Source organism: Podarcis pityusensis (genome assembly GCF_964106645.2).
Source record: "Podarcis pityusensis genome assembly, chromosome: 10".
Lineage (NCBI taxonomy): Eukaryota > Metazoa > Chordata > Lepidosauria > Squamata > Lacertidae > Podarcis > Podarcis pityusensis.
In genome coordinates this window covers 12,923,156-12,947,996 of record NC_138035.1, presented here as the reverse complement: position 1 = coordinate 12,947,996, position 24,841 = coordinate 12,923,156, and the positions used below count along the sequence as shown (strand labels likewise).

The 24,841-nt window shown below is 48.3% G+C and overlaps 1 protein-coding gene across 7 annotated transcripts; it reads left to right on the top strand.

The window, feature by feature from the left end:
- Positions 1–963: 963 nt before the first annotated feature.
- Positions 964–24,677, top strand: LDHB (lactate dehydrogenase B). 7 transcript variants are annotated; one of them, XM_081023146.1, is made up of 11 exons: positions 964–1,021; positions 3,475–3,548; positions 8,175–8,253; positions 8,977–9,057; positions 13,179–13,310; positions 16,127–16,244; positions 18,138–18,311; positions 19,239–19,412; positions 21,824–21,941; positions 23,002–23,125; positions 24,275–24,677. In XM_081023146.1, the coding sequence occupies exons 5-11, from the start codon at positions 13,185–13,187 to the stop codon at positions 24,440–24,442; spliced, it is 1,002 nt and encodes a 333-aa protein (XP_080879272.1). In that variant the 5' UTR covers positions 964–1,021; positions 3,475–3,548; positions 8,175–8,253; positions 8,977–9,057; positions 13,179–13,184; the 3' UTR covers positions 24,443–24,677. The 7 variants fall into 7 exon arrangements, with proteins under 7 accessions (XP_080879272.1, XP_080879270.1, XP_080879273.1 ...); XM_081023144.1 differs by having other exon boundaries at positions 8,054–8,253; XM_081023147.1 differs by lacking the exon at positions 8,175–8,253.
- The last annotated feature ends 164 nt before the right edge of the window (positions 24,678–24,841 follow it).

Here is a 24,841-nt window from a genome sequence, read left to right as displayed (position 1 = left end):
AGGGTCTTCTGCTGGTTCCCGCACAGTGAGAAGTGAGGTTACAGGGAACAAGGCAGAGGGCCTTCTCAGCAGTGTTGCCCGCCCTGTGGAATGCCCTCCTATTAGATGTCAAGGAGATAAACAACTACAGTGGTACCTCGGGTTACATATGCTTCAGGTTACAGACTCCGCTAACCCAGAAATAGTACCTCGGGTTAAGAACTTTGCTTCGGGATGAGAACAGAAATCGTGTTCTGGCGGCGTGGCGGCAGCGGGAAGCCCCATTAGCTAAAGTGGTGCTTCAGGTTAAGAACAGTTTCAGGTTAAGAATGGACCTCCGTAACGAATTAAGTTCTTAACCCGAGGTACCACCGAGGTACCACTCTATTTGACTTTTATAAGACATCTGAAGGCAGCCTTGTATACGGAAGTTGTTAATATTTGATGTTTTGTTGTGTTTTTAATAATTAGTTCAGTGGCTGGGGCAACCCCATCAGACGGGTGGCATATAAATACTAAAAATATTAGTAGTAGTAGTAGTAGTAGCAGTTGTAGTAGTATTCTTAAAACAAGATTCTAAATTAGACAGACTATATTGCTAAGGCCACTTCTAGTGATTCTTATACTTATGATTCATAAAAAGCATTCAGCTTGGCTTGTTTTCTCCTAATTTGGACCAATATCCAAGTGAAACCTGGCTAGCAGAATAGGTTGATAGCAGTGTAGCACTGCTAGGAATTCCACAAGTGGGGTCACCAAGCTTTGCATGCCCCCAGATTTCCCATGGGTGACGCAGAACACGGGTTTGCATTTTGCTCAGAATCTGGTTCATCACCTTGTTTGTCACCAGGAAGGAATTCCCCCCCTTACAGTCAGATTGCTTAATGACTCGGATTGCACTGCCTTCCCCGGTAATTCTTGCTTGAGTCATCTGCATACATCTTGCTTCAAGGCACCCTACTGATTCTTGCTCTCTGCTTGCAGCGCACACCAGGGCTGGACTGACCACCATGCCACGGACTCTGCAGAGCACATAAGTGGTGTAAGTAAAACAAAAGGTCAAAAGCTCTTGCAGGTCCTGTTGGCCTTGAAGTTATCTCCACCTACCCAGCTGTCATAAGCATGTGGAATATATATTTCCAGTTGAACGCAGTATTGTATTCTCAGTTGTTTTCAGGGTTTTCCTCCCCATTGCACCTGTGTTTTATTTTTTTCTAGTTCTATAAGCATTTTTATCTGTTACACATCACTTTTGCTATCTTTTCTGTGTGTTCATATTAATAAAAATGTAAAAATATACAAAGTGCGATAAAGGAAAGGACATCTGGGCATGTGCAGAGTGCTTCTGCCGCAGCACTGAACATCTGCCAGATGTCACCTACACACCTGGAAGCGAGGCACAGAGAAAATGATAGGGGTCTCCCAAATTCGGGAATCTTTAACTTTTTCAGAATCAAGCTCTGCCTACTCAACCTCTCATGGCAGCATTCTTAAGAACAGTATAAAAAAGGATTAAAAACAAAGCAAAACCCACCCAAAACGGTTGAAAGCCTTTGGAGATACTCCCAAATCGATTGCTTACGTAGATGTGCCACATCTGCTCCAAGTTTTGCTGCTGTGAGCAAAGACTCCAGCCAAACTGGCACACGAACTAGTTTTGCAGTGCGAAATTTGTGCCCGCTGGGGTTCCTGCAGTGGTGTTTATTCTCTCGAAGAATTCCCTGCATCCTGACAGCTGGTGCCAGGATTCTAATTTGAAGGACATTGGGGATAAGTAGCAGTGCGGCTCCTCTGGGTAACAGGATATTTATCCCCTGTACTGTAGTTTGCCAAGAGGCTGGGCAGCTGGGTGGGGTCAGCCAGGCTTGGGGGAGAAACTTGCACAAGTTGTCCCTCTGCTTATTGTCTCAGTTTGTCTTACTGCATGAAATATTGGCATATAAGAATGTGGGGGAAACTGCAACAGAAGATGTGCAGAATACCAGTTTGGTGGCACATGTTTCAGTGGAAGAGCTCCCATGCATATTAAAAGTCCCAACTTCAGTCTCAAACAAGCAACTTTCATAGGTGCAACCTTTTTCTCTGACTTGCTTTGATGTCAAGACACCTGTTGATTTCGGTCTGTTGCACAGATGTTAAAAAGGCCAACTTTCCCAAAAAAGGCCCTAGATCTGGAAGGTTGCAGAGGAGCATGCGGAAGCATGCAGGTACAGCAAGGACTGGTAACTTTTTCCAGCCGGTTGGTTGGATCCTGGGTTCCTCTGCCCTCCCCCCCCCCCGCCCACCTGTCAGTCACCTGGCATCACCTTGGCTTCAGGTAGCCCGTTTTCCTTTACAGCATGCCTTGCGTTCCAGCCAAGCTGCAAAGGGAAGGCCCAAGCTGATCCAAGCAGTGGTTAAAAGTTACTGCCAATCAGCTGATCAGCATGGACTTCCAGTTTGGACTACTGCACTGCACTCTGCGTGGTGCTCCCCTTGAAGACAACTTGGGAACTTCAACTAGTGCAAAATGCAGCAGCCAGATTAGCACCTAGCATTTAATTTAGAACTCGTATAACCCGTTTGTTCCTGGACTCAATTCAAGGTGCTCACACTGAATAAATAAGCCCGTTGCAGCACAAACGGAACTCTTGTGGCATCTTAAAGATTGATTGCCACGAAAGTTCCTATATCCTTCAAAGCTCAAACTACAGTAAAAAGCTGCTATTTTAAACTGCCACAAGCCTCTTCCTAGTTCCTACCTCCAGAGGGACTAGCTGCATTGTTAGTCTGTTTCTGCAAAAGCGACGTGAAGCGGGAGTCCTGTAGGATCTCTGAAGCCGGCAGCCTTATTAGGGCGCACCACCTGGTAACTGTAGATCTGGGATGTCTGCACCCTTAGGAAACTACATTTCCCATGATTCCCCACTGCTAAAGCAGTACGGTACAATATTGCTGCAACTATATGGCGCAGGCGAGTTCATGAGACGCAGCCTGTGAAAATCGACGCCATAAATTAAGGCGTCTTAAGGCACACACGAAATGTTTGTCTGCAACAGCCGCAGGCGGAGATCTAGCAGGCCGCTTCTGGCTTTGCCGGTGAGAAAAGGCCGGAATAAATAAATAAAAATGAGCCAGAACAACAAAGCTGCATTGTATGATCTGGTGGGGGGGGGGGGCAGTGCTGATGGCGTGAGCAGAGGCCCGGTGACCTCCCCGTCCTCCTGGGTGCAAGCACCCACGTGGTCGTTTCTCTCTTTTTTGGGGAGGGGGGCAAGGCGCAGGTGGAAGAAAGGAAGGAATTTGGAGGAAGGAGGAGGAGGACCGAGGCTGCGCGCACCAGCTTCACCCTTGGCGCGCCGTCCTTGAAGAGGATTGCGCGAGCCGAGGGGGCGGGCGGGGCTCTGGTTTCCAATCACAAAAGCGTAACCCGAGGAAAGCGACGCGGAGCGGCTCCGGATCCGCCTCCTTCCCCTTGCCCGGCTGACATTGTCTTCTTTCCCCTCCTCCATCCAGGCTGTGCCTCAGCTGCGCTCCTCGTCTTCTTGCTGCTGCTAAGCCGGTCCTAGGCGCACAAACAAACCCCGGAGGTGGGTATCACATAGCAAACGCACCGATCCTCTGTTGTTGTTTTTTTTGGGGGGGAGGGGTGGCCCTCCATCTTCTCCCCCCCTCCCAAGCCTTTGGCAACGGTTGATGGACTCAAGCGCTTCAAATGGGTGGGGAGGGATCGGTTAGGGGAGATCTCTCCTGCGCATCGTGGCCTGGCGCTCGCGTGTGCGTGTATGCATGTGAGAAAGTGGGGTTGGAGGTCGATCTCTTGCCCTCCGGGGTCTTGAGCCATCTCCCCCTCCCCATCTTTTACTCCCGCTTTGCATCGCGCGTCCCCCTCATTTCTAAAGGTCAATGCGGTTGCAAAAATATATATATAGCCCTTTTCTCCCCAAAACGCACCAAGGACTTACAAAAAACAAAAATGATGCAAAGGAAAAAGAGTTTTTTCCTTTGCGTTGGAAAGAGGCTCCGGGTGGACGATCCTGCCCTGCCTTTTCTTTCCGCCCAGAGGAGCGGTGGCCTAGTGGTTAGAGGCGCAATCTACCCACCTCCCGCTCCGCCTTTTCCTTTTGATCCCCGGGACAGGCTTGTTGCATTTTAAAGGTTTGCGAATTGCATTTTTAATTCGTCCTGGTAGAGGATTTCGGGCCGGCCTTGGCTCAGCGGAGGAGGAGGAAGGGAGGCCGGGCCACAGAGGCAACCATCGCGGAAGACGCGGGGGAGGAAAAGAAAACTTGTTGCGCATCGCGGCGCCTCTCCCCCCCCCCCCCCGTTCCTCGTGCCATCGCCGCGAACATGTGCTCTGCCAAAGAGCGGGAGGGGAAAGGAAACAGTTATTTTTTATTTTTTTTTTGCAACAGCAGAATCTCCCTGGGTGCTTGAAATGGCCCTGCCAACTTGGGGTGGGATGCGCGCGTTCAAAACGGGGAGCATCCGCTGGGGGAGGCTGCTCATTCCTTTTTGCAAGAGGGAAGAAGCCCCCCCCCCCCAAAAAAAATGAAGGAGCGCAAAGGCATCACGTGCCTAGGCGGGGGGAGCAGCGAAATGCGCACACCCCCTGCCTTTTCTTAGCAGAATCGGGTGAGGCAGGCGAGGAAAACGCTTCCCGCTCAGCGCCCGGGCCGGGCCGCATCCTGCCCGACTTGCCCAGGCCAGGATCGGGATCCTGCGCGCGCTGGAGCGCAAGAGCCTCGCGCGATGCAGCCTGCAAGGCGCGCGCGTCCTGTGAGAACGGGTGGCCACGTGAATCTGGAACGAAGCGGCGTGTTGTGGCTGCCATAGGTCCATGAATGCCCCGTTAGAGCCCAACTGCGCTGTCCTTCTGTCCATGATGTTGCTCGTTTTGCAGCCTGAATGGAGGTTTATCTTATAGTGGGGGCTGGAGGATTTGGGGGGGTATATATGACCCATGCACATTTGCGGTATGGTCTGCAGTTCTATAACTCAGAGCAAGGGACGTCAATGTGGTGCCCTCCAGATGATGATGATGATGATGATTATATTTATTTATACCCTGCCTCTCCCCCCCCCCCCATAGGGACTCCAGGCAGCATACAGATAAAAATAAGAGCAGCTAAAAAAACAGTCATATGTGGATCGAATTAAAACTATGTAATCTATTAAAAACATACAGATAATTTCAGAAAAAACAGCATGGCGCAATCCCGTTCGTTAAGATCAGTCTGTTCCCAAAAGCCGGCTGGAATAAAATGTTTTCCACTCCCTGCAAGAAAACGGCAAGGGGGGAGCCGGCAAGATTTTTACTCTGCTGGCTGGGGCTGGTGGGAGATGGAGTAAAGATGCACAAAAACGGGAGGGCATAAGATAGGTGGAAAATGGTGCAGGAATAATTACTGCTATCGACTATAAAACTTAGGAATGAGATCTTCCAAAAGCTGCCAGACCTCTTTTTTGGTTGGAGAGAAAAAGAGAGGAAGATAAGGAATGAGGCATCCCTTTGAGGCCTAGTTATTTTCACCTGGCTGAGAGAGAACCTAGGCAGTGGCTACTAGCAACAATGGCTGCTCTCTCCTATATCCCAGTTGGTGGCATTACTGCTTTTGAATACCAGTTCCTAGAAACCGCAAGAGGAGAGAACGCTCTTGCTTGAAGGTTTCCCACAGGCATTTATTTGGCCACTGTGAGAACAGGATGCCGGACTGGATAGGCCTTTGGCCTGATCCAGCAGGACCCTTCATGCGTTCTTAGAGACACATGTGTGCATCAGCCTGTACTCCTCATTCCTCCTGTGTCGGCCACTGGCTGCCTTACCTTGACTCCTGCCATTAGCCCGTCTCATTCAGAGCTGCCTATACCAGCCCATCTCAGCCTTAGGCCCTTTGATGTTCTTAGACTACAAATCCCATCATCCCTAGCTAGCAGGACCCCAGTGGTCAGGGATGATGGGAGTTGTAGTCCAATTCCTGCACGGCCGGGGGTTGAACTAGATGACCCTCAGGGTCCCTTCAATTCTATAAGAAACGCTGGTGTGCACCGTTGGATTTCAACTGGTGGGTCTTGGACCAACAGATGGGACCTCCATCTCTGGGTTAGGGGAATAATGTTTCTGCAAAGGCTGAAGACTACCAGCCTATGCCAAGGGCAGACATGGGGGAGGGGGGGCAATTTGGTTTCCGAGCACAATTCAAAGTGTTGGTGCTGACCTTGAAAGCCAAAACGGCCTCGGTCCAGTATACCTGAAGGAGCGTCTCCACCCCCATCGTTCTGCCCAGACACTGTGGTCCAGCGCTGAGGGTCTTCTGGCGGTTCCCTCCCTGCGAGAAACCAAGTTACAGGGAACCAGGCAGAGGGCCTTCTCGGCAGTGGCCCCCACCCTGTGGAACGCCCTCCCACCAGATGTCAAAGAGAAAAACAACTACCAGACTTTTAGAAGACATCTGAAGGCAGCTCTGTTTAGGGAAGCTTTTAATGTTTAATAGGTTATTGTATTTTAGTGTTCTGTTGGAAGCCGCCCAGAGTGGCTGGGGAAACCCAGACAGTTGGGCAGGGTATAAATAAATTATTATTATTATTATTATTATTATTTATTTATTTATTTACAGTCTATGTGGTACATTCCCTCATAGGCAATCTTCAGAGGGCTGCTTGCCAGTGGTGGAGGGGGCCAGAGGGGAAAAAAATGGGTGGATCAGCAAAGGCCACCGTTTGTACAGCTGGCCACATCCCATCCATGCAAAAGTTAGACTAGGCTTCCACATCCTCGGCCCTCCAGATGTTTTTGAGACTACAGTTCCCATCATCCCTGACCACTGGTCCTGCTAGCTAGGGATCATGGGAGTTGTAGGCCAGAAACATCTGGAGGGGCGAGGTTGAGGAAGCCTGAATTTGACTGTTCTACACAAGCACAGATCTCCACCAAGCTAAGAGGGATGGCTCTCTGCCATGGATGCTATAGTTGAGATTCCTGCATTGCAGGGGGTTGGACTAGATGACCCTCGGGACCCCTTCCAACCCCACGATTCTGTCACAGTTCAGGGACACATCCCAGTCAGGCAGAAACATTCGAGGAGGGTGCATAGCCAGGCTGCTGAGAGGGGTAGCCTGTGGGAGAAGGGGGGTGGTCCTAAGGGCCAGACAGATGCTTGGAGGGCCACATTTAAGAATAATTTGGCCCCTAGGCTGAGGTTCCCCCACCATTGCTCTCCACCGGCTGGCAGTGGTTCTCCAGGGTTTGGGACAAGGGTCTTAACCTGGAGATGCTGGGGATCAAACCTATGACTTGGAATGCAAAATATGTGCTCTACCATTGAGTTCCACCCCCTGGCCATAGTTTCCAGGACCCCACCCTTTCCCACCCCCCCACCGCCGAACTTCATCCTATGCAACATGGAGATCAGAAATCGGCCTAGCTAGTTCAGCTGGTCAGAGCATGGTGTTGATAATGCCAAGGTTGCAGGTTCGAACCCCGTTTGAGACAGCAATAATAATAATAATAATAATGATAATAAATTTATTATTTATACCCCACCCATCTGGCTGGGTTGCCACAGCCACTCTGGGTGGCTTCCAACGCACATAAAAGTAATAATAAAACATCAAAAAATTAATAGTAACAATCAGATCCTATATAAAAAGCCACAATAGCTTTAAAATAAACAACTTATATCAAATAAAGCAATACTCAACAATCCGTTAGGATCCAGTACTAAACAGTAAAATTAAACATCATCAAATAATAATCTAGCAGTTCACACTTATCAATTACAATAAAGAATTACTAATCTGTAATCAATAAAATAACAGCAGATCACAATGCACAAATGCCACAAAACATACAAAATCATGTAAAAGGGTCAAGTTGAGCAACAAGGACACACAACTTACAAAATTATTTTTTAAAAAATGAACGGAAGTCAGCATATTACAGGGGGGCGGGTTGGACTAGATGACCCACAGGGTCTCTTCCAACTATTGCTTGGGTTCATGGGGGACTCCCTTCTGCTGCCTGTGGTGTAAGTGTGCAGGAGATATACGCAGCCTTTGACTTCTCCCCCCATTCCTGTTTTGTCTGTTATTGTAGACTGTAAGCCTTTCTGGGCAGGGACCTTGTCAGCTCCTTATGTTGCCAGCATGTCTTTGGTGCGTTAAAGCCAGTGGCAGTTCAGTATGAGTGACTTCACTTGCTTTCTTTACGTGTTCAGCACGTATAGCAACGGCAGTGGCAGTGATAGCGACAGCGACGGCAACAGTTGGCCTCCGTATCGGAGCCCTCAAGAGAAGGTAAGCAGGAGGGCAGAGTAGCTTTGTAGCTGCCGTATTTTTCGAGCCATAAGACGCACCTAGTTTTTAGAGGAGGGAAACAAGGGGGAAAAATATTCTGAATGAAACAGTGGATGTATGATTTTTGTGGTTCATGCTGTGGCCACAGACATGATAGGTGATTTGACGGTGAGTTTGGGGTAGCCCAGTGCAAAAATCCTGAGGATCCATGTGGATCCGTGCTTTGTAGCCACATTTTTGCCCCACAAAACAGTGGATGTGTGATTTTTTTGGTGCAGGCTGTAGCCATGGACATGCTATGTGATCTGATGGTGAATTTGGGGTGACCCAGTGCAAAAATCCTGAGGATCCGTGCTTTGTAACCACATTTTTGCAGCATTGTGGCCCCACGAAACAGTGGATGCGTGGTTTTTTTGGTGCAGGCTGTAGCTATGGACATACTATGTGATCTGATAGTGAATTTGGGGTGACCCAATGCAAAAATCCTGAGGATCCATGGGCTTTTACCTCCCCCCTCCTTGGCAGCCTCCTTTATCTCTAGAGTCCCTTATCTCCTTCCCCGATCGCTTGCAGATCAGCTGCTCAGCGGCTTTGTTTCAACACCCCCTTCCCTCTTTCTAAAAAAAAAAAAAGCACAATCTGCTTTTTGCCCCTGGGCAATTCGGTTCCGGGGACCATGCATTTACTCCAGAAGACGCACAGACATTTCCCCTTACTTTTTAGGAGGAAAAAATCAGAGCCACAGGAGAGGAAGCTCCTCCTACTCAGCAGTCTGCCCGCCCTCGGCCAGATCCCCGCGGAATAGTAAGTTTGTTTGCAGACTAGTAAATTTCAGGGGCTGATTTGTAATGCTGATGCAACTTTTTAAAAAGCAATCTTTACTGAACAGCATATGTCTATTTAGTTAGTTTAATTAATTTATGTGCTGCTTCATATTTCAACAAATATATACCCCAAGGGCCGCCTCTTTCCATATGAACTAGCCCAGATTCTGTGTTCATCTTCTGAGGCCCTTTCTTGTGTGCCGCCTTCACGAGAGGTCCGGAGGGTGGCAACACGAGGACGGGCCTTTTCTGTGGTGGCTCCCTGTTTGTGGAATGCTCTCCCCAGGGAGCTTTCGCCTGGTACCTTCCTTACATATTTATAGGTGCCAGGCGAAAACGTTCCTCTTCAACCAGGCCATTGGCCTTTAACTAACGTATTTTTTGCTCTATAAGACGCACCCGGCCATAAGATGCACCTAGTTTTTGGAGGAGGAAAACAAGAAAAAAAATCCCAGAAGCCAGAACACTGCACAACGATCCCTCTTGCTGTTCTGGCTTCAGCGATAGCTGCGCAGCCTGCATTCGCTCCATAAGACGCACACACATTTCCCCTTACTTTTTAGGAGGGAAAAAGTGCATCTTATAGAGCGAAAAATATGGTATTTATTCCTGTATTGCAGGGGGTTGGACTAGATGGCTCTTGGGGTCCCTTCCAACTCTACAATTCTATCAGTGCCCTTTTAGAAGTGGGTGGGAAGGTTTTGATTTATTCCCCCCTCCCAATGTATTTATATGGGCTTTGTGTGTTTGTTTTTGCTTGGTTGGTAGTAAGTCACTTTGGGTTGCCTTGCGCAAGATAAAGCGACTAGCAATTATATATGACAGAATTTGAATGAATGAATGAATGAATGAATGAATTTTATTATTTCGGTCACAGACCAGTTCCAGCCCACATACAATATCAAGGAAGTCATAAAACACGATAGGGATACATTTGAATTTGCAATTACGTATAACAAGGACAGTACAGATATAGCAACAGTTTAAATATATATAAATTAAAACCTAGTCACTAACATATAGCCTAAAATTATCATTTAAAACCTTTATGATAGCACAGCTTGTTCCCTCAGTTTTATGGCAATTGCGCAGAATTTGGCTACCCTTAACGTGAACTCAGGATCCTTGTCCTCTACCAGGAATTTTAGACGCTGAAGTTCAGATTCATTTGGAGATTTTTGGATAGCAGGGGTAATAAATCCCGAGCGTATATCCCCGTAGAAACGGCAACGTTTCTACCTTATGACAGAATTTATGCAACCAAACCTCTGAAAACCAATAAAAGTGGTGGAAGAGAATGGAAAACAAAAAAATGAGCTGGTTAAGTCTGGATACAATGGGCTAAGGACTTGGGCCATTTTATCGATACGGCAGCGTGGGAAAAGCTGTGGAAAGTAGATTTGAAAATTATGGCGTGTTATACATTAAAGGAAAACTACTGTATTTTTCGCTCTATAAGACGCACCAGACCACAAGACGCACCTAGTTTTTGGAGGAGGAAAACAAGAAAAAAAATATTCTGAATCTCAGAAGCCAGAACAGCAAGAGGGATCTCTGTGCAGTGAAAGCAGCAATCCCTCTTGCTGTTCTCGCTTCTCTGATAGCTGTGCAGCCTGCATTCACTCCATAAGACGCACACACATTTCCCCTTACTTTTTAGGAGGGGAAAAATGAATCTTATAGAGCAAAAAATACGGTACATGAAAATGATATATGGGTGATACCTAACTCCGAGTAAATTAGCCAAGATGTATAAGACCAGGCTTCCTCAACCTCGACCCTCCAGATGTTTTTGGTCTACAACTCCCATGATCCCTAGCTAGCAGGACCAGTGGTCAGGGATGATGGGAATTGTAGTCTCAAAACATCTGGAGCGACGAGGTTAAGGAAGCCTGTATAAGACTGTGTCAAATAAATTCTGGAAGTGGCAGCAGGCAGAAAGGACCTTTTTTAAAAAAAAATACGTAGTGGACTTGTAAAAAAGCAACAGGCTTTGGGGGAATGATACATAATGAATTTTAAAAGATGTTTAAAATCGTTATTTCCCAAAAAAGCCTGAAGCATTCTTAATAGGAAAAATAGGATGAGAAGTCCCCCCAAAAGATGGTCAAATTGTTTATGTGTGTGACCACAGCAGCCAGAGTTCTGTACGTGCAGAAATGGGAAGAAAGCGAGGTTCAAAGAAAAGAGGACCGGATTTTGAAGAACTATGTGGAGGTGGAGAGATTGACGGTGAAAATAGGAGACCAAAACGAAGAAAGGTGTATGGAAGAATGGAAATTCCTTTCGGACTATTTAAAACAGTATTCTAGCCAAATGAACGGCGAAAATAAGAGATCAAAATGAAGAAAGGTGTATGTCCCACGGAGGACCTTACGGTCTTCAAATAAAAACATCTTGGAGATCCCGGGCCACAGGGAGGTTAGGCTGGCCTCAACCAGAGCCAGGGCTTTTTCGGCTGTGGCCCCAATCTGGTGGAACGCTCTGTCACAAGAGACTAGGGCCCTGCGGGACTTGACATCTTTCCACAGGGCCTGCAAGACAGAGCTGTTCCACCAGGCCTTTGGCCAAGACACAGTCTAACCCCCTCTCCTGTAATCCTCATAGAACTCTAGCCCAATGGTTGCCATTAATTTGATTCTGAATTGATTTTAGAATGTATTTCAATTAACTGACTGTGATTTTATGTGAACGGTGCTATTTTTATTGTTGCTAGCTGCTCTGAGCCTGGCTTTGGGGAGGGCAGGATATAAATAAAATATTATTATTATTATCATCATCATGGAAGAATGGAAATTCCTTTCGGACTATTTAAAACAGTATTCTAGCCAAATGAAATCGTGAGCAGGTCTTGAAGTACAGTGGTACCTTGGAAGCTGAACGGAATCTGTTCTGGAAGTCCGTTCGACTTCCAAAATGTCTGGGAACCAAGGCGCGGCTTCCGATTGGCTGCAGGAAGTTCCTGCAGCCAATCGGAAGCCATGGAAGTCGCGCCGGACGTTTGGGTTCCAAAGAACGTTTGGAAACCAGAACAGTCGCTTCCGGTTTTCGATCGTTTGGGCGCCAAAACGTTCGACTCCCAAGGTGTTTGAAAACCAAGGTACGACTGTATAAGCGAGGGAAGGATAGTCAGGATGCAATAAATGAATAAATGTATAAGTACCGTGTATAAGGCAGCAGGAAATTGTCGGTGGAGAAACATGACTGTAAGGATGGGAAACTGAATTGCTAAGGAAAGGGTGTAAATTAGATTGTGTGGTGTGCTAGCCTCCCTCCCTATTAATTTCTTGGAGAAGTTTTAAAACATTCCTGTTTATACAGGCATTAAATGGGTGAAGGTTTCTGTCCAAGGCAACCCTGAGAGCAGGTGGTTAGTTTTGAGAGCAGGTGGTTGCTTTCAGGAGTTGTAAACTTTTTTTTATTTTTATAGAAGTTTTAATTGTGTTGATAGGTTTACCACCTTGGGCTCCTTTTGAGGAAGTTGTGAGTTTTAAATCAAATTAATAGTTATGTATTTAAGGCTTTGCATCTCCTAACGCCTTTTAAGCACCTCTGTACTGGTGCAAATTAATGGCAATGCCTCAAAGAAGTATTTGGTGGGCAAAAAAAAATAAAATCCCATGTGGCTGGGCTAGGACTAGGGAGTCACTGCTCTAAATCCCAGCTTAGCCATGGGCCAGCCATCGTCTCTCAGCCTGACGTACCTTACAGGGACATCGTGAGAATAAAATGGATCAAGGGAAGAAGACCTGTGCATAACACTGACCTTGAAAGGAAGACAGAACTGAAATGAAATGGGGAGGTACTTAAATGAAAAGGAACAGCTGAGACTCCACAATTTGTGGCGTTATGCAACCGCACGTTGAGAAACTGCTGGCAGGTGTTGCAGATTTGTAGGGCAAACGTAAATGGGTAGAAATGTAATAGTCTGGTGGCCACGTGCTGTGTTTTGTCAGTCTCAAGCTAATCCTGTTTATTTCTCAACTGCATTTTGGTAGGAGCTGGAGTCTTCTTTTGAAAGCACTTGAGGACCTTGCTTTCGTTGTTTTGAAGAAGCTGGAAATTGACCTTTGTTCTATCTGGTTTCTCCTTTTTTTGCAGCAAAAAATGGCTTCGCTCAAGGACAAACTGATCACACCCGTGACGCAGCCGGCCACCAAGCCAAACAACAAAGTCACCGTGGTAGGAGTCGGTCAAGTTGGGATGGCTTGTGCCATCAGCGTCCTGGAAAAGGTCAGTGTGTGTGTCTGTGTTTGGGTGGCATAAACGGCCAGACCTAAGTGCAATTAGGGACACGGGTGGCGTTGTGGGTTAAACCACAGAGCCTAGGACTTGCCGATCAGAAGGTCGGCGGTTCGAATCCCTGTGACGGGGTGAGCTCCCGTTGCTCAGTCCCAGCTCCTGCCAACCTAGCAGTTCGAAAGCACGTCAAAGTGCAAGTAGATAAATAGGTACCGCTCTGGCGGGAAGGTAAACGGCGTTTTGGTGCGCTGCTCTGGTTTGCCAGAAGCGGCTTAGTCATGCTGGCCACATGACCCGGAAGCTGTTCGCCAGCTCCCTTGGCCAGTAAAGCGAGATGAGCGCCGCAACCCTAGAGTCACGACTGGACCTAATGGTCAGGGGTCCCTTTACCTTTTTAAGTGCAATTATGACTCCCCCCCACCAAAATAATAATAATAATCTGGTTAATAGGTTCTTCCATGCAAGTGGTACCCATGGGCAGAGGGATGGTGGAAACTGTCCTCCAGCAACATCTAGAGGAGCAAGATGCAGGTTCTCCGGTTAGGAATGCAGGCAGCTGCTTTGTGCAGAGTCAGACCATGGGTTCATCTAGTTCATTTGCACTGTCTGGCGGCAGCCTTCCAGGATCTCAGATGAGGACCATTCCCAGTCCTACCTGGAGAATCTTGGGACCATGCAAAACAGATGCTCCATCATCTTCCCTTTAAGTCAACTTCATTGTAAGAGACAAATGCAGGGGTCAGCAAACTTTTTCAGCAGGGGGCCGGTCCACTGTCCCTCAGACCTTGTGGGGAGCCGGACTATATTTTGAAAAAAAAAAATGTGAACGAATTCCTATGCCCCACAAATAACACAGAGATGCATTTTAAATAAAAGCACACATTCTACTCATGTAAAAACATGCTGATTCCAGGACTATCCATGGGCCAGATTTAGAAGGCGATTGGGCTGGATCCGGGCCCCGGGCCTTAGTTTGCCTACCCATGGAATATTGGTTAGTCAAAGAGGGCTGACATGGTGACATCTAGGTGTTGGCAGGCTCCCGGCTCCCACCAGCTCCAGCAAGCATGACCAATGGTTAGGGAAGATTGGAGCGGGGAGTCCAGAACCATCTGGTTACTCTGTTACCCTGTTGTAGCAAAAGGGGAATGTGATGGATGGGCTTCTTTAGCGATATAACAGACAGTGTGAAGAACATACGGGTTCCTCCTGTTGCAGCTCGACTACAACTCCCATCGTCCTTGGTGGCTGGGCTCTGATGGGAGTTGTGGAGCCCCATCCTTGGCTTTGTAAGCTCCAAGGGTTAGAATCCACATGATTCGATTCCAGGACTTGGGGTAGCTCAGTTGGTAGAGCACAAGAGTCTCGGGGTCATGAGTTAAATCCCCATGCTGGGCAAAAGATTCCTGCATTATTGCAGTGGGTTGCAGTATATGACCCTTGTGGTCCCAATTCTATGACTCTATGAATATATAGAGAGATGCATGAAGTCTATTCTCTTGGTGCTATTTTTTTTTTGTAATTAACATTCAGTTGGACAACTCAGTGGGCTACCAAATTTGCACAAATTTGACCAGGCTGAGAAGAGGCTCTGTTCTGTACGGCTCCTTCCCTGATGATCATATGTGCACGGAGTCCCTTTTCACGTTAGCTGACCAAGGTGTCAAGGGCAGCAGTCATGGGCATCTGCGGTAGGAGAGCAAACCCTGGATTTAACTTAGCCTAAAGCGAATCAAGAAATAAAGAAAGAAAGAAAGAAAGAAAGAAAGAAGGCTGATCGCCGAAGAATTGATGCTTTTGAATTATGGTGCTGGAGGAGACTCTTGAGAGTCCCATGGACAGCAAGAAGATCAGACCTATCCATTCTGAAGGAAATCAGCCCTGAGTGCTCACTGGAAGGGCAGATCCTGAAGCTGAGGCTCCAATACTTTGGCCACCTCATGAGAAGAGAAGACTCCCTGGAAAAGACCCTGATGTTGGGAAACATGGAGGGCACAAGGAGAAGGGGACGACAGAGGACGAGATAGTTGGACAGTGTTCTCGAAGCTACCAGCATGAGTTTGACCAAACTGCGGGAGGCAGTGGAAGACAGGAGTGCCTGGAGTGCTCTGGTCCATGGGGTCACGAAGAGTTGGACACGACTAAACGACTAAACAACAACAAAGCGAATCAAGTCAGGACTGGCACCACTTTTTTGCTGGTACAATATTACATTACATTATATTACAGTCATACAGACAGGTTACAGACGCTTCAGGTTGTGTTTTTTCAGGTTACGGACCGCCAAAACCCGGAAGTACTGGAACGGGTTACTTCTGGGTTTCGGTGCTCGTGCATGCACATAAGCACTAAATCACGCTTTGCGTATGCGCAGAAGCGCCAAATCTCAACCCATGCATGCGCAGACGCGGGTTGCGAACGCACATCCCGCATGGATCACGTTTGCAACCTGAGCGTCCACTGTATAAATATTTCTCCTCTCTATAACGCAAGAAGGCTTGGGTGCTGTTTGGACGCAGGATGGACTTCCTCTAGACCTGTGATTAGAAATATTGGAAGCACACAAACACTGTCCCTTGCATGAGATAAATAATTATACAACCTTGCATAAATGTCTGAAGGCAGTCCATGGGAAGTATCGGACACTTTAAATGTATGATGTTCCGCTGTGGTGTTGTGTTTCTGTATATTATGTTGGGAGTCGCCCAGAGCAGCTGGGGCAACCCAGTCAAGTGGGTGGGGTACATCATCATCATCATCATTCATATACTTAACACTTGTGGTTTTTCCCCCACCTTCGCTGCCAGGGTCTCTGCGATGAGCTTGCATTGGTTGATGTCCTGGAAGACAAACTGAAGGGAGAAATGATGGATCTTCAGCATGGAAGCTTATTTCTTAAGACACATAAGATCATAGCGGGCAAGGGTAGGTTTTATATTATATCTTACCGCCATGTGAGCCCGGTGGGGGAGAGCCAGACTTATGTCCTTGCTCAACAGGTCACATTGGGAAACAGATGTTTGAAATCCGCTTTCCCTGAGCTACTGAAGAGTGGAAGGCCACAACTTGCCTGGTAGCCATAGGTGATCAGAAATTCCACGCAGGCGAGCGAGGAGGAACAGACCACTGTCCTCCAACAGTCTCCTTCATGGAAGGCAGGGTTGTTGTTTTTAACTACCTCCTAAGAGGCTAGCAACTTGTGTTTCTATGCCGGTTTCAGAGGAGGGGGCTGGCTCCCCATCCCTCGAGACCAGCAATGCAGAACTTCTGTGAACTTCTTTGTAAGCTGATACAGGGACTATGAATCTTAACATACAGGCGACCTTTGTCTATAGCCAGGACATGCAGTTATGCAGTCCATTATAACATTCATTATTCTTGTGGGTGGAAAGGAGGGCCTCAGACCTTTCAACGCCTGTTCGCCTGCTTCTTTTATATCCTGGGCAAGCTCCTGCACAGAGTCCAGGCTGATGTATGTGAGTCTCCCTGCTGTCTTCTGTATCCTGTCAGCAACCTGGTGAAGTAGCTTGAGAGATAGCAAAGGCGTCTGTTTTTGCACAGGCTTTCCCTGGTGCACAAGACCGGACTGTTTTTAGTTTTCATTTGCTCGAAAACCCTGGTTTTATATGCTTTTATACCACTGCTTGCCTGGTTTTCAATATAAACGACCGAGGCCACAAAGATCTTGAAGACCGCTTCTTTCCTTATGGTCGCTCCTGGGTGTTAAGATCAGGAGATGGAGCCGCCTTTGTAGTTCCAACTCCCTCAGAAGTTTGTGGGGGATGATAGATTGTGAAAGGGCTTTCTTTGTGGCATCCGCTGGGATGTGGAATTCCCACCCCCATAGAGGTGCGCCCGGCACCTTCATTGTGTAACTTTTGGCATATGCAGAAGACACACCAGTTTACTCTGCCCTTTGACACTCAAGATGTGTGTTTTCAGGGCTCCACCTATTCCTGTAACTGCAGCATATTCAAACTTTTTAAATTTAATGATAACCCACCTTGGGACCTACTGGTAAAGGGCCGATAATAAATGTAATGATAACACATGTTTATTATTTTTATTTTGTACGCACTTCAATTAATTTTTTTAGTATTTATGTGTAAAGTGGTTTATAAATGCTTGTAAATAAATAGTGTTTGTTGTGGGGGAGGAAGGGAAAGGAGAATGTTAGCTGCTTTGAGACTTCTCCGGGTAGCGATAAAGCGGGATATCAAATCCAAACTCTTAAGGGTCGCGGGTGGCGCTGTGGGTTAAACCACAGAGCCTAGGACTTGCCGATCAGAAGGTCGGCGGTTCGAATCCCCGCAACGGGGTGAGCTCCCGTTGCTCAGTCCCAGCTCCTGCCAACCTAGCAGTTCGAAAGCACGTCAAAGTGCAAGTAAATAAATAGGTACCGCTCCAGCGGGAAGGTAAACGGTGTTTCCGTGTGCTGCTCTGGTTTGCCAGAAGTGGCTTAGTCATGCTGGCCACATGATCTGGAAGCTGTACGCCGGCTCCCTCGGCCAGTAAAGCAAGATGAGCTCCGCAACCCCAGAGTTGGCACGACTGGACCTGATGGTGAGCGGTCCCTTTACCTTTAAATAAATAGTGGCTTGTCCCAAAGTGTCCTAATGAACTTAAGGGCTGAGTGGGAATTTCAACCTGTCTTCCCCTTGGTTCCCATTTGACAGCCAGCTGTTGGGCCTCCAGATGTTGTTGAACTCCATCTCCTATCAGTTGGGGATGATGGGAGCTGTCATCTGACAACTTCTGGAAGGCCGCAGAACTTTGCCCTGCCTCCTGATAACTTCTCGGTTACATTTTTGCCTGCAGATTACGCGGTCACCGCTAATTCCAAGGTTGTCGTGGTGACCGCCGGAGTCCGCCAGCAGGAAGGGGAGTCCCGCCTCGACTTGGTCCAGAGGAACGTGAATGTCTTCAAGTTCATTATCCCACAGGTCGTGAAACATAGTCCGGACTGCATCATCCTGGTGGTTTCGAACCCAGGTAAATTGGGCTAGCAGTTAGAGCAGCCCCTGTAGCTAGATCATGGCCTTTTATATTTCTTGCACTCACTCCCAGTCGAGTTCCAGAGCCTGGTTGCAATCCAGACAAATCCAGATGCACAAGGCAGCCGCTTCAGTAAACAAGAAATAAATTTGGGTCCTGGCATATTTGCTTAAGCCAGCCTTCCCTCACCTCGTGCTCTGCTGGTTTTTTGTGTTACAACTCCCCATCAATTTGCGGCAAACGTGGAAGGGGCAAGGTTGTGGTGGAAGGCTTGCTTAAAATTCTTTGCGTTGATTATCGACAGGAGTGGCGCTGTGGTCTAAACCACTGAGCCTCTTGGGCTAGCCAATCAGAAGGTTGGTGGTTTGAATCCCCGTGATGGGGTGAGCTCCCTTTGCTCTGTTCCAGCTCCTGCCAACCTAGCAGTTCGAAAGCACACCAGTGCAAGTAGATAAATAGGTATTACTGTGGCAGGAAGGTGAATGGCATTTCTGTGCACTCTGGTTTCCGTCACGGTGTTCCGTTGTGCCAGAAGCGATTTAGTCATGCTGGCCACATGACCTGGAAAGCTGTCTGTGGACAAACGCCAGCTCCCTCGGCCTGAAAGCGAGATGAGTACTGCACCCCATAGTCGCCTTTGACTGGACTTAACCATCCAGGGGTCCTTTACCTTTTACCTTTTTATGAGAGTGTGGCACTGGCTCGTTCCTGGGACATTCCGCATCTTGAGCATCAGTGAAGGCAAGGGGAGTCACCTAACCACTCTTGGCACGCTTAGCAAACTACAGCTTCCAGGATTCTTTGTGGGAAGCCGTATCTGTTTAAAGTGGTATCATAGCGCTTTAAACGTGCAGTGCAGATGGGGCCAGAGAGTTGACTCTTGAGTGCACCAGCCCCTCATCCTCTCTCTCCTCCTTTCCCCAGTGGATATCCTCACCTACGTGACGTGGAAACTGAGCGGCCTGCCTAAGCACCGCGTCATCGGCAGCGGTTGCAACCTCGATTCGGCTCGGTTCCGTTTCCTGATGGCCGAAAAGCTGGGCGTCCATCCCACCAGCTGTCACGGTTGGATCCTGGGAGAACACGGCGATTCCAGCGGTGAGCAGCGTTGTCCGAAACCTGCAGTGATCCTGTAGGGCAGCATGCTGCAACCTTGGGTCCCCAAGTGTGGGGGACTACAACTCCCATCACCCACAACCTGTTTGGCCCAGTGATCAGGGATAATGGGAGTTGTAGTCCAACAGCAGCATCCGGCAACCCAAGAAAAGAAGAACACTGCTGGGTTGGGGGACATTTGAAGTTGCTGTATATGGAGTCTTTCTAGGCTAGCTCTGCACTCCCAGCTGCTTTGGGGGGGGGGAAGAGAGGTGGTCCATCTTTGTGACTTGTTCCAACCTTTCTCAACCTGTGGGTCCCCAGATGTTTTGGGACTACAACTCCCATCACCCCTAGCTAGCAAGGCCAGAGCTCAGGGATGATGGGAGTTGTAGTCCAACAACATCTGGGGACCCGCAGGTTGAGAACCACTGTGTTACACAGTTCACAGAAGGTTGGAAACTAGAGCTTCAGGCTATATTGAAGTCGAGGCTCCACCCCTTCCTGGTTCTGAGCCAGGCCCTGATCCAAGCAGGCGATTTCACAAGCTCGCCCCCTCCTCCGAGGTACAGTTATGTGTGGCTAATTGGCACTCCTGAAAGCTTTCTCCTGACTGCTCTTGGAGGTGATGGGGGCAAAAGGTGAGATCCAGCCAGGAAATCAGTAAACAAGTGTGGAGTCCTCTAGCCTTGTGGCTACCATATCTTGAGACCTCGTGGTCACTGGTCTTGTGAGGGTCTTCCAGAAGAGGGTCCTGCTTCCCCTGCCGCAAGGAGACCTCAAAGGTCCAGGCAGGGCTGAAATCCTTTAACAAGAAGTGCCAGAGATTTAAAGCGTGTCCCCCCCCCCCTAATTTTTTATTTCATGCGGAAAGGCCATAGCTCAGTGTTTGAGGAGGTCCCAGTTTCATTCCTTAGCATCTCCTGTTAAAACGTTGCCAGGTGATGCGAAGGACTCTTCCCTGGAGAGCTGTTGCGAATCACGGGAGACGATAGCTGAGCTTATAAATCATACTTTCCTGTGCTTATTTATGGAGCAGATCTGCACATCTCTCCTTTCCTGCCCAAAGCAGTTAACATGGAGCAAGGAAAGCAAACAACCCCATTGTTGAAAATAGTTCAAACACGGCCGTGAGAGATGAAATCAACTATAGCGGGGGAAGCGTTCTACTCAGGAGCGGAGATCCCTTTCTAAGGATGTTTTTTTCCTAGTTGGACTTCTTGAGTTCCCGGTCCCTTCTGTGTTGTACAGACACACATGCGTGCCTTTGGACAGTAGCCAGAACGAATAAAGTATTGTTTATTTGAATGGTACAGAACATAGGACGATGGCATTGAAGTCAGAGCGTTGACTTTAGCTCAGCATTGCCTCGCTGTGTGGCTGTGGCTCTACAGGATTACAAACACGGCATTCCCAGTCCTACCTGGGATCTTCTGGATGCAAAGCACAGGCTCCGCCTCTGAGCTATAAGCCCCAGTATATGTGAACATAGGAAGGGAGCTGCCTTATAGTGAGTCAGACCATTGGTCTGTCTAGCCCAGCTCCCCAGGGGCTTCAGACGGGACATACCCAGCCCAATAGGATATAGAACCGTAGAATTGTAGGGTTGGAAGGGACCCCGAGGGTCATCTAGTCCAACCTCCTGCGATGCAGGAATCTCATCCATGGCAGATGGCCACCCAATCTCTGCTTGAAAACCTCCAAGGAAGGAGAGTCCACCACCTCACGAGGAGACCGTTCCACTGTCAAAACAGGTCTTGCTGTCAAAAAGTTCTTCCTGACGTTTAGCCAGGATCTTCTTTCTCGTAACTTGCATCCGTTGGTTTGAGTCCTACCCTCTGGAGCAGAAGAAAACAAGCTTGCTCCCTCTTCCATGCAACAGACCTTGAGATATTTGAAGATGGCTATCGTATCTCTCAGTGTCTTCCCCAGCCATTCTGGGCGGCTTCCAACAAAATATTAAAATACAATAGTCTGTTAAACATTAAAAGCTTCCCTGAACAGGGAACCTGGGACGCGGGTGGCGCTGTGGGTTAAACCACTGAGCCTAGGACTTGCAGATCAGAAGGTTGGTGGTTCGAATCCCCGTGATGGGGTGAGCTCCCATTGCTCGGTCCCAGCTCCTGCCAACCTAGCAGTTCGAAAGCACGTCAAAAATGCAAGTAGATAAATAGGTACCACTCCGGCGGGAAGGTAAACGGCATTTCCATGCGCTGCTCTGGTTCACCAGAAGCGGCTTAGTCATGCTGGCCACATGACCTGGAAGCTGTACACCAGCTCCCTTGGCCAATAAAGCAAGATGAGCGCCGCAACCCCAGAGTCGGCCATGGCTGGACCTAATGGTCAGGGGTCCCTTTACCTTTAAACAGGGAACCTACCACCTATCATAACCTGGGCTCTTCTTGTCGTTGCAGTGGCTGTCTGGAGTGGGGTTAACGTCGCAGGTGTTTCTCTCCAGCAGCTAAACCCTGACATGGGGACTGACCAAGATCCAGAGGGCTGGAAGCAAGTTCACAAGGAGGTGGTTGACAGGTATGGTGCGTTGGGGATGACCAAGGTTGGCAGACGCAACTTCAGTCTTTACGAGGGTTGCCTTCTTGAACATCTGTGTATGAGGGATCTGGGTAAAAGAGAGCCTCAGCAAACTTGAAACTTCCTAAATCTATGGTCAGTACATTTATCACCAAAACTGTGAGCGGTTGTTGAGTTCTCTGGAGTACATAATCAGGCAAAATTGTTAATTCAGAGTGATACCTCCTGGTTCCCCCTGGCATGGAGAGAAGCAGTACGGGTTGTCTGGGAATGACTGCTTAGTTGTTGCTTTGCAATGAGTTTTTAAAAGGGGGGTGGTCAGGATAGAGACTCTGTAGATGTTGGTGGTGCCCAAGACTGTCACCTGCTAGCTCCAGGCCTGATACGAAGTGGGTTCTGAGCCTGGTTGGAATGGGGCCACATGTTTTTAGTGGAGATTTGGATATTTCAGACATGCGCCATTCAAAATTTCGTGCCTACTAATGCATTTAAACCTGGAGTTTCATGCACATACATACCCCACACCTTCAATTAGAGCAGAGGTGGATCTGGATCTGGGCAGCGGGCTGAATCTTTTTATCTCCCCCACCCTCCTCCCACTAGAGAGACGAGTTGCCCAGCTGCCAGTCACCGGACATCCTAACAACGTCCTCAAAACGTGCAGGCAGAGACGCTGTGCTTTGCAAGCCCTGCCAACCAGCTGATTGTCGGGGCTTGCAAAGCACTTTCAGGTGGAAGCCCCCTTATAGCCCTACCTCCTCTTTACCTGCCCTTCACAGGTGAGGAGCAGGTGGCTGTGGCTTGGCCAAAACAGCCTTGCAAGCCAGACGGGGAGAACTGACAAGCCTAATTTGTTTCATAGGACAGAAGTTCCCACCTCTGTACTAGTGTGTCTCCTCCTTTAGCGGGACTTTTCCTGGTGCTAGTTCCCCCCAGAATTAGAAATGCGATCATTTCTCTTTCTTCTTTCTTGCCATGACCATGTTTCGCTATTCCCTTGCTATCTTTCACAACCACTTTACATGGTCTAACTGGGCTTTCTGCAATGTGTTTTTGGTAGTGCCTATGAAGTGATCAAGCTGAAAGGCTACACCAACTGGGCCATTGGCTTGAGTGTTGCTGACCTACTGGAGACCATCTTCGGGAACCTTTGCCGAGTTCATCCAGTGTCCACCATGGTAAAGGTAAGGAACGTTAATAGCTTGGTTGTGTTTCTGCCCTTTGCTATATTTCGTCCCTGCTTCCAGATGGGAAATAGAGAAATGGGGATGAACAGTTCCCCCTCCGCCTTTTCATTTTCTGGGTGCTCAGTGCAGTAGATTTGGAGAATGCAAGACTGTGTTTGCAGAACAGTGTAGGTCGTAATAGCGGCGTCACTTGCAGGGCGAGCAAGGTTAGTTCACCAGGGGAAAGGATTGGGTTTACTCAGTAGATGGGAGTGGTGGTCCTGAATGCATCCCTTTGCCCTCTTCCATATTACTTCTGTATCAGTTCGTTGGAGGGAAGCGCCGTGGGCTGGTTAGAGGCAGAAGAACGGTGGGGACAATCAGCTGGGGAAACCCCAAAGGAAGACGGCTCTGAGCCCAGGGAGTGGTGGTGGGACCACAATGAGTGGTCAGAGGGAAAAAAGGGAGAAGGCTGGGAAGAGGACGTGTCGGAAGCTGAAAAGGTAACAGGGCTTAGTGAGGTGGGAGAGTCTGTGGCAGAGAGAAGTCCAGAATCGGAGGCAGAAGCTGAAGCAGTAGGATGGCCAGGAGACAGAGATGAGTCAGGTTGGTGAAGAGTCATGGGTGCCCTCACCCCTGTTCTCCCAGAACCAGAAGAGGGCTGAAATGAGTGGAACTCTAGCAGGCTGCACACAGGCTCAGTCTCTGATTGCTTGGAGAAAGCCCTAGAGAGGAGAGGACTTAGACGGCCATGGGGAGGCGGGGACTTTCAGTCTAGTCAACCGATTCATGGGACCAGACCTACCAGGGATGAGCTGTTGTGCTCATTAGGGCTGACACTCCACCAAGTCCGTGGCGATTGTGCTTTTGCTAATAGAGTTAACTCCAACTTTGAATGATGCGGTTTACTGCCGGCTTGCTCTTTGACAGGATGTCGCTAGTGCATGGATATGGGAAAGGGTTTGCGACAATCAACCGGTATATAAATGTGAAATAAACAAATGGAAGAAAGGTCTCTTAGCTTAGAGTCACAACTGGCGTATCAGCCCAAGCTGATGAAAGCTGCTTCCGGCCATGGAAGCCTCTGAGCCTTCTCACTCAGGGCCAAGAGTACGTGTTAAGAGGGATCTCCTAGTTTCCAACTTCTCTCTTAAATCTTCCTTGCAGGGCATGTATGGCATTGAAAACGAAGTCTTCCTGAGCCTGCCTTGTGTGCTGGGGTCTGTTGGCTTGACCAGCGTGATCAACCAGAAGCTGAAGGACGACGAGGTGGCCCAGCTCCAGAAGAGTGCCACCACGTTGTGGAACGTCCAGAAGGACATCAAGGACCTGTAGGCTTAGAAGGGCCACCTTCCCACCAGTAGCAGCAGCAGCAGCAAGAATGATAACCAACGTTCAAAGTTGGACCCCGCAATTTTGCGCGAGCCTCTCTAGCATATCTCCGTAGCTGAGCTTCCAGTAATCAACCCCAAAACCGTACAAGTTTTCACCCACCACGGTTAAGATGTGTGCTTGGTGTAACGCAGACCTTTTCAAACTAAATAAAACCAGCTCTTTTGTGTGTGCTCTATTCTTGCAGTGGGTGCTCATTTTAAAAAAAATAATAATACAAAACCTCAGCATTCAGATTCTGTGTATGTGATGATGGGGTTGGGGGATAGAATTTTCCAAACATCTACAATCTGGCAGCTTTGCATTTATTATTATTATTATTTGGATGATTAATATTACAAG

What these genes read in the sequence shown, in the direction of transcription:
- LDHB (XM_081023144.1), top strand. Translation starts at nt 8,140, where the DNA reads ATGAGTGACTTCACTTGCTTTCTTTACGTGTTCAGCACGTATAGCAAC. An exon ending in ATCGGAGCCCTCAAGAGAAG is followed by an intron (nt 8,254 to 8,976) that starts GTAAGCAGGAGG and finishes CTTACTTTTTAG; the next exon opens with GAGGAAAAAATCAGAGCCAC. An exon ending in CAGTGTCCACCATGGTAAAG is followed by an intron (nt 23,126 to 24,274) that starts GTAAGGAACGTT and finishes TCTTCCTTGCAG; the next exon opens with GGCATGTATGGCATTGAAAA.